At 39.5% G+C, this 17001-nt stretch overlaps 1 protein-coding gene across 1 annotated transcript in view; it reads right to left on the bottom strand.

The window, feature by feature from the left end:
* The window catches only part of LOC101854069 (myoferlin), a gene marked incomplete in the record, with an annotated part of 152314 nt that overhangs the window by 61331 nt on the left and 73982 nt on the right, over positions 1 to 17001 (bottom strand). Inside the window, 7 exon segments of the mRNA XM_035973922.1 lie at positions 5083 to 5126; positions 9813 to 9881; positions 10567 to 10670; positions 11594 to 11676; positions 12900 to 12943; positions 14109 to 14255; positions 14825 to 14875. Of these exon segments, the coding sequence (XP_035829815.1) occupies positions 5083 to 5126; positions 9813 to 9881; positions 10567 to 10670; positions 11594 to 11676; positions 12900 to 12943; positions 14109 to 14255; positions 14825 to 14875 (542 nt within the window).

Genomic DNA, 17001 nt, shown 5'->3' with positions numbered 1-17001 from the left:
TGTGTGTGTGTGTGTGTGAGTGTGTGTGTGTAACACACGCATGCATGAGCGAGCATTCGTGTCTCTGTGTGTGCATGTATGTACGCAGCGCACGGGCCAGCTTGCGACTGCATGTGCCACGTGACAAAGTTACCCACAATTATAATACTGAGATTGAAGTCCTTCATAGGACAACAATAAGCACCTGCACGTGGTAACATATCAATGGCATTACATTATTGTGAACGCTAGTAAACACACACGTACTTGTCAATGCTTTTGGCACTTAAATTTGTATACAATTATCTATTTTCTGAGCGCCGTGAAAATCCAATGGGTAGTGCTGTTCACATGAGGGGGGGGGGGGGGGTGGCAGTATTCACAACATAATTAGGAGGAAAGTTTGAAGGGGAGAGCATCATTACAGAAGAGTACAGGAGCATTGCATGCAAAGGAGAGAATGGCTCGAAGTGGAAATGATTGAGAGCCAATGACGTTATCGAGGTTTCACACACATCAAGTTCACAATGATCGTCCTAATTAAAAAGTGAATATAATCTTTGTTATCTTTACTCGTCAAAAGTTAATTGCAGCATGGGCAGTTTACTGAGGGGAGAGCCTGGTTTACAGTTAACAGATAGCTAAATTATTGCACAAATTGTGTACAATATACTAATAAGACTATACACGTCTCCCCCCCCCAATATCTTAACACACCTGTAAAGTGAGATAAAATGTGCTAGCAACGCTTTAACCATCACGAAAAAGAAAGACACAGGAAGCAAGCAAAGGCTAGCTGTGAAAAGAGAACAGCCCTATAGAAGTAACATACTGCTACGAGTCAAACATTCAATAAACAGGAAATAAAGATGAGCAAAGCATGAGAACAGTTACATTGAACGTGTTTAGGAAATCAGCAGCAAGTCATACAACAAAGCAGAGACAAAAGACACTGCTCTATAATAGCAGCAAAAAGGCAAAAGATACATTTATTACCTTCTCAGGCTATATTTTGTTATGGGACTAAAACTGAATGTTGACTTTGCACCCAAGTCGTTTTGCTATGTATGCACACAACATTTCCTTGAGTTCACATGAGTGGATTTCCAGAAATACATATTGTAACAATCACCCAAACATTATACTCAGTCGTAAACATGATGAAACTCAAATCGTCCTGAGCTACTGGGTGAAACAAAAAAGTTCAGGTTGGGGTGCTATATTAACTAGAATACAATAACTAGTACCTAAACATTTAGTAGTAATACTTGTCCAAATCCCAGTTTGTTAGTGAAATAGTTTCAGAGTTAGTGATCGTTTTGTAGATGGGTAGTCGGGAGGTTTACATTCCTTAGTTTATTAGGGTACACATGGGGCTACCACTCCCATGGGTCACGTTAGGTCAAGGTCACCGAGGGCAAGGCACCCACCAATCAGGAAGGCAGAAACAAAGAGTCTGAGGGCGTCTAATCTCTCATGTGGGCCAGCGTTTGAGATGTCTCCATATTATGCCATTTGCTAAGAATTCCCCCACCCTTTCCCCCCATTCCTCCGAATAATTAACTTCATAAACGAATAAAAATATGCAAATATAAATAAATGACAAATTATTACAAAGAGTCAAAGGAGTTGCTCAGGAAATTGAGGGAGATAGGAAACGCTCATAGAGGCCATGCCAAATACCCCTATTTTAAAAGCGAAACAGCAGCAGTGCTGCTATGGAAAATAAGTGTATCGTGCTCGAGACTGTTGACAACATCTGGCCGCTATATTAATATTCTATGACCAGCATAACTTTTGGTACCCGATTAAGTAAACAGCTATTACCCTGAGTGTATATAACCACATCATAAGTATTATTATTCTGATTTCCCCCGCTGGAGAGCTATAATGCAGGAATAGAAAAGTCCCTTCAAAATCATTATGACACACAAGCACACAGCTATCAAAGCTTTTTTTTAAAAATACATGTACCTTACAAGAATCTAGTATAGCCTTACACTTACTAAGAAGTAAAAATAATATGCAAAAAAAGGTTTTTATAATATTATATGAATAGAAACGAATAGATCTATAGTTTTTCTGGCCCATTCCAAAAATTCCAGCCCCACAATTTCTTTTTCCCCTGCTACTTGTGTTTGTTTCTTTTTTTTTCTTCAGTTTGCTATGTTATCTTTCTATTTTGTTTCAAGATCTGTAGAATGATTCAATATTGATTCAGACTTAATAAGCTCTGCGACTGAAAGTTCAAAGGTCGCCAAAGAGAATGCAGCAAAGCAGCAATGCGCGGCGTAGAAGCCGTGAGAAAACGGATGGAGGTTCATGCACTACTAGGTAGAATAGTGGAAGTTCACCAAACACTGGCCGCGTGCTCTGAGAGATTGGACGTGACATGAGGGAGTGTCGCACACACACACACAGACACAGACACAGTGACAGAGACAAAGACGTTGAGGGACAAACCATCTTCCCCCAAGGAGGAGATTTTGGGGGTGGCAATATATTCAGTGCAGATGCCATCGTCGTTGTTCAACCGGTCCCTAGAAGCAAAGAAATGGGGGGTTTGGATTTAAGTTCTTGAGCCTCACGCCCTTTCTAAAACAACTATTCTGAAAAGGACAGGACCTCCAAATTAGTCCATTTCCGACCGATTAGGTGCGCAGTCAGGAAAACAAAACTTTCTGAAAAACATAGGTCCGAAAAGGGAATCGAACCCTTGTCGCCTGTACTGTAGTCTCATCAGCACGTTCACAAAAGAAAAAAAGAGACAACCACAGTCACACCCCCCCAAAAAAAAGAAAAACAACACCTACCGCGTTTGGATTTTAAAATGTTTTAACTGTTCTAAATAACAAACAAAACGAAAAACCCCAAACAGATATCAAAAAGAGTCCCAGGTTTTTCACCCCATTGCTACTAAATTGACTACTTCATTGCCCTTTGCTTCCTAGTGGAGAGAACAACACAGGACAGCAGTTACTGTGGGTGTTGATAATTCGAACCTGCTGTGTGTCCCAACCGAGCCTTAACAGGTTTTTGCCTTTGAGCAAAACCATGAACAATCAACAAACCAATACCAAGAGCACCTAGCCTTTTAAGCGAAAAACTATAAAGCGAAAGAAAGAGTAAAAGGAAAGAAAGAAGCATTGTTTTCAGGATAATCTAAGAAAAACGTAGAAAGGCAAGATACATTTTTTCAGAGATGTCCAAAAGTCTAAATGGCAGTCATTATAGTGAAATAAGAAAGAATCTTAAAACTTCCTGTAAAAAAGAGAGAGAGAGAGAGAGAGAGACTACGCTCTATTGGCATGATGCTAACGTTAGTTTTACGTGCCACACTCTAACTGTATTATATACACAAAGGAAAAAAACAACTGTTGTTTCACAGATAAATATTTTCACTGGACGGCAAGTAGGGCCTACGTATAATGTTTTATGATGCAATTTTATTTCTTGAGGGTAAATTTAAATACTCTAACAAACAAAAGAAATGCTTAGTTATATAGCTACTAAGCATCATGGACGTTACCGTCATCATTACTTCACACTAAGAATGAAAGAGTCGACAAAATAGAAATACTGCAAGAAACTACATATTTTGGAACAGGACGAACGCAAAGAAAAAGTTCTGAAAAGGGTAGGAAGGAAGAAAGACAGAAGCTAGCTCAACTAATGTTCTATGAGCAAAAGAAAGCAAAGGCTATGGAAATAGAAAACGGAATTTAAACAATTGCAATGGAACTGGACCTCTTTATCATCCCAAAATTAATCAAATAAATATATATAATATAATAAATATATAAATAAATACATTGTCATGGGATGGTGGATTAAAATTCTCCATTAAGTACCCACAAGAAATACATCAGACTGCATTTTAAAAAATGTATTCCCATAAAAGTGAATTTAAACATCCGACAAAAATATGTACATCATAATAATAATAATATGACAAAATGTGACCGTGTGAATGAGTGTGTGTGTGTGTGTGTGTGAGTGTGTGTGTGTGTGAGTGTGTGTGTGTGTGTGTGTGTGAGTGTGTCCGTGCGTGTGTGTGAGTGTGTGTGTGTGTGTGAGTGTGTGTGTGTGAGTGTGTCCGTGCGTGTGTGTGAGTGTGTGTGTGTGTGTGTGTGTGAATAAGACATGTGTATTTGTATTTATGTTCGTGTGTGCGTTTGTAAGAAGGAATCCATGCAGGAGAGTGAGACAGACATAGAGAGAGAGAGAGAGAGAGAGAGAGAGAGAGAGAGAGAGAGAGAGAGAGACTGGACAGTCTTTCCAAAAAGAGGACTTCCACTAACAGACACTGCTGAAATGAACACACTTAAGCAATGCAAAGGAGAGGAAGCAGGTAAGAGAATAAGATAGCTTTAATATCAAAATGTCCCATTGCAGATGGAATCTTTTGACTCTGCGCCTGGGAGAATACTTTTGCAGACAAGAGGAGGGTGACAGCATTTAATGAACCATTAAATATTTACACATTATGTTAACAATTTATGCATTCACAAAAAATCAAAATAACTTATCCCTATCCCAATTATCATTCACAACACAATTTTTTTTTAACAAACACGCACTCGATCAAAAAGCATAGTGCACTTCATCTAAATCACACATCAACGCTGTGGATTAATATCTCTTTCCCGTTACCAAAGATAACACATGTATTCATTACACTGCAGCAAACAAACACACACGGGTTTAAACGGCACAAACACTTCATTTAAATAACAGCTATGTGTTAGGAAACAACAACATATTTAACACGTGAGTCATGGTACAAGTTAATGATGGAAGTCCTTGAAACCAGAACATTCTTGTCTACATCATTGACCACTGTGCTATAACGTAACAACTTACACAAAACAAGCCTATAAAATTAACAATCCAAAAGTAAACAAACATACTTATTCAACATTGTGCATTTCAAAACTATGGAAAAAAAATATGATAACATTGTTTTTGTATTACATGTCCAATATAAAAAACCTTCAAAAGGTTTAACTTCGTACATTTTAGCCAGATCAAATAGAATTCTTCTATTTCATTTTAAAAAAACAAAGAAAATTTAAGGGTATGAACGGTAGTAATGTAACTTACCAATCTTTGATTTGAAATTTTAACCGCTCACACATGGATGGAAACTGAAAATAAAAGAGAATTGGGGAGGGGGGTTGGGAGGGTAAGAAATTAAAAGGCATGATTTGAAACATGAAATAAACAATGCTTATGGTGAACAACACTTCGAGATGTCTTTTTTTTTTTCTTTTTTTTCCCCCTCCCTCTCTTCCATTCCTCGTCCATATAGGCCTATATGCCAAGGTGGAGGCCAAACCCTACTCTTATCGATTTTAGACCACCAAGGGATCTTTAATCACTTGTGTGATGTGTGCACAACTTGCACACGGGACCTCCAATATTTTTCGCCCTTGTCCAAGAAGGCTAGATGTAGATCTTTCCTACCAGAAGATCGGGGGTGTGGCTGAAAGACAGCAGTAAAAAAGAGCCAAGGAGTAGCAGTAGAAAGGCTGCAGAAACAGTTTGGGGCCCAGAGGAAGTGAGGGGGTGGGGGCAGAAAGTATAGAGACGAAAAGCAGACGACAGAACATTGCTAGAGAGCAGGAAAGGAGGTGAAAGTACTGAAAGGAGACCATTATAGAGAAGAACATTTTTCTGTCGCTACCTGGAATCGAACCCGGGACCTTTGAATGAGAGGCGACCACCTTAACCTCTAGGTCACAAGAGCCCCCAGAGTACTCTTTACTCTTTACTGTTTTGGCTCGATCATTGAAAAGAATATGGGGCTCTCGTGGTCTTTCGGTAAAGTGTTCGCCTCTCATTCAATTGGTCTCGTGTTCGAAACCTCATAGCGACGGAAAATGTCCTCTCTAAAATTGTCCCCTTTCACCTCCTTTCCTGACCTCTAGTCATGTTCTGTCGTCTGCTTTCCTCTCAACTTTCTGCCCCCTCCCCCCCCCTCACAGACACAGTTTGCCCCCTCCCCTGGGCTTCTGACTTTTTCTGCTGCCTTTCTACTCCTACCCCTTGGCTCCTTCTTATTGCTTTCTTTCAGTCAAATCCCTGACCTAAGGGTAGGAAAAACTGAACGCCAAGCCTTCTTGGAAAAGGGCTAAAATCTTGGAGGTCCCGTATGCAAGTTGCGCACGTGAAAGATCCCTTGGAAGTCCTAAAAGGGATAAGAGTAGACCTCAGCCGCCACCTGGTCAAAATTAAAAAATAAGTTCCTACCAAACTGAAAATGTGTAATACGACCTTAGGCTGTGTAACCGCCGTAAAACGATTACAAAAAAAAAACCCACACACACTCACACACAAAAACGAAATTAAAAATCTGATGGCGGATGTTATAAAGCCTTTGCCTTTATGAGACTGCAAAACCAATGGTCAAATGCCAGTCATTAACCACTCAATTATTATTTCCCCCTTTTTTTCGGAGCTCTCCATATCATTCCTGATAATGATTACGTATTTTTTTCTTCATAATATCACTGGCATAATTATAGTTTCCACATCAGCCCATGCCTGGAACAACAGGTGGCAGAACGACCTGGCGTTTAGTTTTAGTAAGGGTTTTACGGAACTTGCAACACAAAATAGATCATATACGCGCCGAAGATTAGAGATGTTACAAGAGAGCAACATACATAAAAAGAAGTAGGGCAGATAAGGACGATAGATGTTTGATAGGATAGAAGGAGCAAACCCCACCAGATCACCCGCCAACTACCCACAACGACCTGACGGACTAGAGGGGACGAGAGGGAGAGAGGGTACTGAAACATAGTCCATCTGGCCTGGCCCACCCCGGACTCGTTGATAATGTACAATCTAGTGGACAGCGTCGAAGAGATTGGTAATACAGGGTGCCCACTGCGGATGGGATCGGGTCGTGTCGGGTTCGGAGCGATCGCCCTACTTGTCGCTTGAAAACAAACGCGTTTGTTTTTGAGGCGACGAGTCTGGGGCGATCAGTTTATGCCACGATAGCCACTTTGCGCCCTCAATCTGGCTAGCAAACCGCCCCGGCCGGACCCGATCTCCCAATGGGCAATCCATATAACTAAAAGCTCACTACCCCCATTTGATACAATTAAGACAATTTAAGGGGCGGGCTTCGAACCTGTCAGCCAGGGCCAACCCAGATTGGGGGGGGGGGGGAACAAGGTCTTTACTGAAAGACGGATATAATAAACTCGATAAATATTCTCCCTCCACAGGAATCGAACTCAAGTCTTCTACATGCGATGGCGAATCATCTTTTCTCTACACTACAAAGGCTCTCCGTCACTTCTCTGGGCTGCGAGCCTACAGAAATAGAATAGACAAAACATCGGACCCAATCTGTCCATTGTGCAGCGAGGAGCCCCAAGATTTGGAGCACTGGCTGCAGAGATGCCCCGGCGGTGGCATCTCTTCGGGGAGGATTCAGGGAGGTTGGGCTGCCTCACCCGCTACCCAATGGAGGCGCTGGCCCTGGCGAAGAGCACGCTCTTCGGGGCTCCGAACATTTCGAATGGATAGGCTACCACACACACACACACAACAACGCACACCACAAATCGGCCTTCCTTCATACAACCTACACCAGCCCCAAAGTTAATTAACAATACAAGTATCTCAAAATCTATAATACAGCACCTGTGTACTTTAGTCATATATTATGTATATCATATTCATGCAGGCTCTCTCTCTCTCTTTCTCTCTCTCTCTCTCTCTCTCTTCTTTCTCTTCTCTCTCTCTCTCTTCTTTCTCTTCTCTCTCTCTCCCCTCACTTGGCTCCCCCTTTCAATGCTCCCTCTCTCTCTCTTCCCCATCTCTGCCCTCCCGACAACCTTCTCTGTCAAAGCCATTCCAATCGATACATTGGCTCTTCTAAAGACAATAAAAACCACACAAAACTCTTACTATACAATTTAGGTAAAAACACCGTCAGGAGCCAGCTGGACACAAACCCGTATCTGAGTCTACGGAGGAGAGCCTAGGGGTCTCATCGAGTAGGTTCAACTCATTACCATAACCACACAAGTGACATTATCGACGGGCCAGTTCATGTTTCACACAGTGCCTCGCTTGGCGATCCATGATTGATCAATCGACAGGAACAGATGCAGCCAGCCGGCAACCAAAGCTAAATATAAGCTTCAAATTATTTCACGAGAGTTTGAAAAAAGCTGTGTTTGTTTTGTTTGCGCCGTTTGAGTAAAGAAAAGCACCTCGACACAATAACGGTCATTTAGAACCGGGTAAAAGTAAGACAGATAGAATCTAGACAAGAAACAGAGGACATATAAAGAAGTAGGACCTAACAGTGGTGCCCTCAAACCACCCGCGTTTGAAAAAAGAAAACGGCATAAAAGAGAGAAATACAAGGCCCAACTAGGGACAAAGACTAGCAAGCCGCAATTTCTATGAATAAGACATTCAAGCGTAAGCACAACAATACTTAATTCAAATTTGTGGTTCATTTTCCTTGCTAAAAAATACGCATTTGACTGAAGGCTCGTTTTTTCTCTCTTTACGGATTTTGACGGGTGGGACAATCCTTTTCCTTCATTTTTCAACAGGTCGGGGTCACTGCATTTTCGTTCTTCAGAGCTCATTACATTATTTTCTTTGAACATTTCATTCCGCTTCAAGAAAGTTCCAAGTTATCAAAACAAATTCCTGTTAAATACGAAGACGTTTTAAAGTACAGGTACTGCTGATTTGTGGGGATTAAATAATATCTCTTGTCCCCTCCCCATACTGAAGGATTGATTGAGTACATCACTAAACTAGTCCACCAGCATTCGGAGAGAGAGAGAGAGAGAGAGAGAGAGAGAGAGAGAGAGAGAGAGAGAGAGAGAGAGAGAGAGCGAGAGAGAGAGTGAGAGAGACGGGGAGAGAAAGAGAGGAAGAGAGAGAGAGAGAGAGAGAGAGAGAGAGAGAGAGAGAGAGAGAGAGAGAGAGAGAGAGAGGGGCAAGTGGACATACAGACAGACAAACAGACAGAGAGACATATAAGGCAAACGGATTTCTACTTTTTTAACACCAGCATTAACCTCGTGCCAGCTGTATCATGTTATATTTATAAATGCAAAAGTCCACGTTGGACCTGAAAGTATTAGTGGACAACTTGAAAGAGAGCAGTGTCGCCTATCGTTACATAATATTATTCGTTGCTACCCATGTTGTGGGAAAAGTACATCCTTGTAAACAGGTCAGTTTCACATAGAGACAGTGTTTTTCCAGATAACAAACGGCTACAGCTATGAGTCACCATCTAATAAGGTTAAAAAATAATAATATATATAACAAGTACACGTGGTGGTCAGTCTGGGCCAGGGAGTAGGAACAGTTTTCAAGTTTTAATAAAAGTTTTACTGCACTTGCAATACAATTATGTCAAATAAGTGCCCAAGATTAGAGGTGTTACAAGGGAGTAACAAACACTAAAAAAAGTAGGAGGAAAGATAAGGGCGATATGTGTTTGACGGGAAAGAAGGAGGAGCAAACCTCATCAGAGTACCCGCCAACCACCCACAAGGAAATTTAAGATGGATAGAAAAAACAGATTGGTAAGAAAAAGAAGACCTACCAGTGGCACCCTCCAATCATCTGCACATTACACCTCTGAACAGTAGACCAGATTAAACAAAAAACCTATCTACGATACCCTCCGTCCATGTCAAAGTCATGTCGAATAAGAAAGTCACTCATGAGTTGAACTCACGGCTACAACAGTAGTGCACGTTTCTATCGGGGTATTTAACAAGAAGCTCAAAGATGGCTCTTATTGTGAAAGGTCTAGAAGGACCATATTTTCTCACCTGAAGTCCAAGCCTGAGCTCCTGATACCAGTCTGGGTGGTCATTCGCGTACATGATCTTGGACCTGACCTGTGTGGACAAACCAAATAGGAATCAAGTTTTTAGTTTTAGTAAGAGTTTTACGGCACTTGCAACACAATAAGGTCATATAAGTGCTGAAGATTAGAGGTGTTACAAGAGAATAACAAACACAAAAAAGAAGGAGGGGAGATAGAGACAATAGATTTTTTAAAGGAAAGAAGGTGCAAACCACACTAGAGGACCCGCCAACCACCCACTAAATAGGAATGAATTCACAGCTTTACCAAAGAAACAAGAAAGAGAAAGAAGATATGGAAGAAAGTGCTTTTGAGAGAGGATTGCATTGACCATTGAGTGCAAGTTGTAGTTATGATGTAAGTTAAGGTTGGTCCGGGTTTAAGAAATGCAAACTGAGCTTATAAATAATTTTTAATGCAAACTAGATTATACAGTCATCCCCAGCCCCCTTCTCCCCAGCCCACGCATCCCCCACTCCACATAAGAGGTGAAGTTATGAACCACTTTTATTCTGGTACAACTAGTAAAGCACTTTTTACAAGGGATTATAGATATATCACAACATTTGTTACAAAACAAAATCACAAACTTGAACATGACAGAAAAGATGTGCGCTATGATAACCCAAATTTCCTTTGCAAAGGTGTGTAAAGCGAACTTCCATTTTTATTAAGTTTTGATCGGTAATTTAAAAATTAAAGTGTATACACATTACCTCTTTGCCGGCAAAACTGAAGACAAAATATGGATCGACCAACTCCTTCTGCTCCTCACCAATCCTGAACACTTTTTTCACACCCTCGAGAAAAGCCGAGTCCACTGGAATGAGTAAAAGAAACAAAAACAGATTAGGAACAAACGACGGATTATTTTATTGCTGAAGTTTAAGTTAACACCCTATCAAACACAATGAATATGTATTATATTAGCAGGAATTTATACAGACTCATATACACTTGTCTAACTTCAAAAGAGAAAAGAGCTCACCATAGTAAACAGCACAGGGTTGTTGTGTTAATAGGGAAACACAACAGCAAAGGTCAAATAGAACTCTAAAGAATCAAATGTACTAAATTAATGGTGCTGGAAAGCACTTGAAAAATCAATACTCATTCAACAATTTTATTTTTAATATCGACAGATTTGTTCCTATTCCACAGCACCGATAACTTCAGATTATAATACTTGTTACACAACCAATGAGGTGATGATTTTTGGCTGCAGCTTTTGAAAAGAAAATTACTATAACCATTAAAATTTGTTCACAATGAAGGAAAGCCATTCGTAACTGCCCATACTTCATTTTCACGTAAAGGAGCTACACCAAAATCAGCTTGCCACATGTGGGAACACTTGAAACAAAACATCTATCATAAGTCTTTCAGTTGACCCCATCCCCAGCAGCCAACAGCCAATTCTTTTTCCATACATCGACACACAGACAATCCTTTATATACGTAAAACCTTAAAAACCACACTCCACTTGTATGGAGGCACTGATATATGGCACTGGGCAGAAGAGTAAAAACCTTTGAACCATTGAGTTTGAGTTTGAGTAAAGGGAAACACATTGACACAATAATGGTAATATTGTGCAGGGAAAAAGCAAGACAGATAGACAGAAACAACAAAGGGAAAGAAAAAAACGTAGGACCTTATAGTAGAGCCCTCCAACCACCCACTGACCCAGTGAATCCGTAATGATAACAATAACAATATGAGCAACAACAACCAGTACATACTCCGTGGGATGTCCTCAGCATGGAACAGGCGGAGAGCGAAAGTAGCTGGTCTGAGCTGAACACCTGCTGGCCTCAGCAGGTTGCTGTGGAGGAAGAGAGAAAAGTCTGTGATTGCAGCCTTTCTTTTCCACTGGGTTTTCCTTGACGTTCAACGCAATACTGGATACAATATATGTCGTGTCACAGATGAGTCTACAAAACTCCAGCACAATTTCTTGCAAAGCATCTGCTGTGTGACTCTTGACTGACATAGTCTGTCACTCACTCCATTGCCGCATGCTTAGAAAGATTAAAAATAAATAAATTACACTTCAATGAACCCCAGGGGGAAATTTGGGTTTCAATGGCATAGGCCTACATACATACACGTATACATATCTTCACTCACAAATATGCATTTACATAGAATATCAAATACACAATATAACACCAATGAAGACAATTTTACAAAAATGCCATTGCTAATTGCCACTATGCAGTGCCCTGTTTTATTTAAATAAGGGTTATCCTGTTTTGCTCAAGGACACACCCCAGTGTCCAAGGATTTAAACCCCCTGTCTCTGACACTTGCTTGACATTATTTGCAAGTCTGAACACACTAACCACTCAATAAAATAGCCGCTACTGCCCCCCCAAGACCCGCAGAACACACTGAACTGGACAACGTCAGCGCAGCTCAAACAAATTTGAATAAACCACTGTAGAAATAGGAATGAGAGAGTAACTACTATGGATGAGACAAACCCTCAGAAAGCCCAGTGGAAACATCACAAGACAGTCGCTGCAGTGGAACCCACACGAGGCAGGGGTAGGCCACAGGAAACATGGAGGAGATGTGTGGAAAGGGACATGAGAGAGATGAAGCTCACTTGGAACGAGCTAGGAAGAATGGCCCAGGACAGAAATAAATGGAAGGAGCTTGTATGTGGCCTATACCCTGCCAGGGGTGAAAAGCATTGATGATGATGACTGTAGAGTGATTGTGCTGTAGAGCCAAAGTGGTCAGCGTCAAGAAAGCTAATTGTGCTTAAGACTGTAAAATTGTCGGAACTAGTAACCTGTTTCTTCTATGATTTTACAGAGTCTAATAACACTCTCCATAATGCTTCTCTCAAAATACATCTACACATGACAGAGAATTATGTTCCATGATCAGACATTTTTAAAGAGTGGTTAAATCGGTCTTAAACAGTTTCTACCCACCACCACCCTTAACACACTGGACCAAAGGGCAAACATCTACATATGACTGTACAAAAAGCAACAACTGTCTTTGTTTTCTGAATTCTCAAAACATTCATCATACCTCTCAATATCTTCATCTTCATCATCCGGCTTGGCGGCCATGTTCTGTAAAGAATACATAAAGAGATATGTCAGCAAGACAATTTGCTTTCAGAGGTAGAATTTTTGTCTAAATTTGGTGCTGCACTAAACTACATAAAATGCAATGTAAACGCAGAGCTGAAGCACAATCAAGTATATAGACTATCATAGAAACAAGTAAACATATTAAACAAACGAATGGTGAGTGAATGCATACTCTTGATATCTTAAATGCTACCTCTTTGGTCAACCAGATAGATAATAGAGAGTAAAGAGAAAAAGATGGCAATGTCATTTAGAGTGGGAGTGCGATGAGATAATCCCATGTCCACCAAAACTGTACCACAATTCAATTATCAGCTCAGGCTACAAGAGGGTGAATAACTTGCAACATAAATAATAGTCATTTATAAAGATTAAAAATTGAACCTTTTTGTGTCGTGTTTGAGGCTATAAAGAAATGTAAAAAAAAAAAAATAGTTATATAATTTAAAAAATTATAAGGTCTAAAAAATGTTTTTTTAATTAGCTCACTTGTTCTGTTTTTGAGGCTATAAATATGTTTTTAAAAATTGTAAAATATAAAGACTAAAATTTAGCCCTCTTGCGCTGTTTTTGAGCCTAAAGATACAAATATTTTGTGATAAAATTAAGAGTGTTTGAAGAGTTCACTACACCAACATACAAGAGTTAACAGTTTCACTCTTCTCACGAGCAAACTAAGAATATATAATCATAACTGTGAGTACAGTCGCACCTGCTATAATGGCCACCTGTATAAGAAATCACGTATTCCTCCCTTGCAATTTTAAAAATATTATAATGAGACCGTGTAAAACGTCCACCTGTCTATAACAACCTGTTTTCTCCACTACAATGGGATGGCCGTCTTAACTCTTTGAGCCCTGAGTTTTTTCCACCGTTTCCCTGAGTTTTTTCTACAGTCACCTACACCTGGTGCACTATGTCTCATTATAACCCCAAAAGCTTGCCTCCAATTTCTAAATAGCGGACATGACGGTTTAGTCATAACTAAAAAAGTTGGATTGGGAATAGTTCGAAAAAGAAGTAAAAACTAGCACTAAATAAAAAGAAACAGTCGGCACTAGTACTGGACGTTCCCTACGTCCGATGGGGTTCAAAGAGTTAAACAATTTGAACTGTACTCTTGTCTGCAGTAATCACTGACCGGAGAAGCATCCCCGGGCCCCATGACACAGGCACTGATCTTGAGGTAGCCCTTGGCGCCTGACGTGGCATCCTCAGGGTCACTGAGAAGAACCCACTTGTTGATCAGGGCATGCTGTTGCTCATCGTAGATTAGTCCAACGTCACACTGATTTGAGTAAAAACAAGTATGTTGACACAATAATAGTATTATATATTCTGTGCTGGGGAAATGTGAGACAGACAAAAACAACAAAGACAAAGATACAAAGTTGACTACCCCAGAGAGAAAGCTAACAAGACATAAAACTGGAGACAAAGGGAGAGTTAATAAGGAACACGTATGGAATTCTAAAGAACAAGTTGAAAAAGAGTACACTTAACACAGCAGATGAAAATGGGGAAAAATCTGCACATATATTCTGCTACATAAAAACAAAAGAAGCGTGCAACATTAAAATAAGCAAAAAGAACGAATCATCACATCTATCTAGAACATATATGGATACGTGTGCACACAAGTAGGCTCACACGCAAACAAACCCATGTGTAAATGCATAATGCACATATACACACATAATATCTAGCATACTGAAGTGATAATCAAACCGCATATACATGCTTCTGCAAGATATTAGCAGAATAAACAGAGTTCAGTAAGATTCATCAAATCGTCCTTGACTCATCACATGAATCAAAGAGAACCCTTGTAAAGCTACCTAATGTCCAAAACCTTACCTTGAAGGATCCTATAAGGGCATCAGATCTCAATGTTCTCGAGTTGTATATCTGGACATCAAAGGAAAAAAAAGAAAGAAAATTTCATATGTCAGTGACAATATCATACTCCCCATGATAGGGAACAAATTTAAACAGTATGGAAATTCCCTCCTCCAGTATAGTGAATGACTATTCATAATAACACTATGTTACTCCTTCTCCAGAAAAAAAATAATATATGTAAATCAAATATTCATTTAACTTTATGTAAATTTTTCTTTTCTGAGAAACACAGACTGTTTCCAACCTATTTCATCTCCAGTCGTTATTCCACATGCCCTCTTCAGTGTTTAAAACTTGCTAACCAACTTTATATTATCTTTGTACAACAATTCAATCTGATTTGTAATATCAATAATAAAGTATGACATTTCTATAGCCCTCAACCCCAACGCGCAGCATTTTTTTAACAGTTTGCAGTCTTTTCTATTTCTACAGAGATACTCATGAAAACAAAAAGTTACAACAATCAAGTCTTTACAAAACCAAGCTACTTAATGATAATGCAGTATATTTAGTATTGATTAGATGAAGCATTTTACTAATTTTTCGAATTTCTAAACACATGCAGCTGACCAGATGGTCGACAAATTAAAACCAAAGTAGGTGAAAAAACTTTTAACATTTTTTTGAAAATGCAACTTCTGCATCAACAATATTCATATTATGATCGTTGTCAAGCTCATTAATAGACTTTGCACTGCCTGCAAAAATGACTTCTTGAATCATCATTCAACGTCAATTTGTTTTTGTATATCAAGTTTCTTACAGAGCCAATACAATTGCCAACACAATGGAAAAGTTTATAAAAGACGGTAAATGTTGTCGAACCATTAATTTGGGTATCCTCAGGATAGAAATGATACTTTAAGTCATACTTAATTATTTCCCTGACAAGTGGCTGAGTGGTATAAATGGTGAACAAAACTGGACTGAGGACTGAACTGTGGGGCTCCTATAAATAGGAAAAAGATCTGATGACTTCTTGTGCCCTTCAATGACATCAGACTGGTATCAGTTTTTGTACCAAACATTCCCACTGAAGGTTGTCTCAAAAATTACTCTGCCGTAAGCTGACAAAACTATTTTTTAAAATTTTAGCGCCAAAATTTTGTATTTGCTAAATCGAAAGTCTGATCTGTTACCCTATTAGTGTGAAAAAGTCAACTTGAAACTGTGACAATTTTTAAAAATAAATTGGAATTCAAATTTTGGAAGAACACTATCATAAAATGGTTACGCTGACAAAAAAAACCCTCTTTTACTCAAAACTGCCATGAATTCTTTTAAAAGGCATTTTGTCAGCTTACGCCAGTACTGCCAAATTAAGAATTTTTTAACCCATGTTCTGTAACAAAATAACTTTACAAGGCCAGATCTCAGAACACAGGCTGCACATTTTGCAATCTCATACCTCTGTCGACTGGCCCACGCACAATTTACCACATTATTAACAGACCACTATCGCAGCCTCAGTAAATGACGTAATTACATGAACCAGCGGGTACAGACACAAAATTACACAAAAACATCTGCATAAACGCCACAGCACTTAAAGCTAGGAATGTGGTTTTTATAAAGGCGTGCATAAAACTTTATATGACAAATTAAGAAGTTACTTGTACAGCACTGAGCGCATTTGAGGAAGGGAAAACAACTTTTTGAGCAGTATAACAGCATCAATTCTTTTATTTTTTCGAGAAAGGGGGTGAGGAGGGTAGGTGGGTGAATAAACATGTGCAACTGTTAACTTTCCAGATAGTCAATGAAAAACAAATAATTGTTTTACTTTTTAAATGTTTCCTTCACGCATTTTGGCCTGTGGCAAAAGTTTTGTCTTTATCCTGCAGAAACCCATTTCTTTACTGAAAGAATGGGTTCAGGTCACAGGCAGTCCAATATAGAAGTTTGGACAGCCATAATGAGGGAGGACCTTTCGATATCATCCACACTACACCAGATGAAATCATACAAAACCAAAAGGTTTATGTACAGGCACAGCCCAAATATCAAAACCAAAGAAAAGTCCCAAACTTATTAAAGACTAAGCATTAACTTGTATCTGACCTGTAGTAGAGAGCCTCATTTTCATTTTTGATTGCATGCAGATGTATGTGTGTGTGTGGGGGGGGGGG

This window comes from Aplysia californica, unplaced genomic scaffold (genome assembly GCF_000002075.1).
Source record: "Aplysia californica isolate F4 #8 unplaced genomic scaffold, AplCal3.0 scaffold00036, whole genome shotgun sequence".
Classification (NCBI taxonomy): Eukaryota; Metazoa; Mollusca; class Gastropoda; order Aplysiida; family Aplysiidae; genus Aplysia; species Aplysia californica.
The sequence above is the reverse complement of the archived record's forward strand: the minus strand, read 5'-3'. Positions and strand labels throughout refer to the sequence as shown.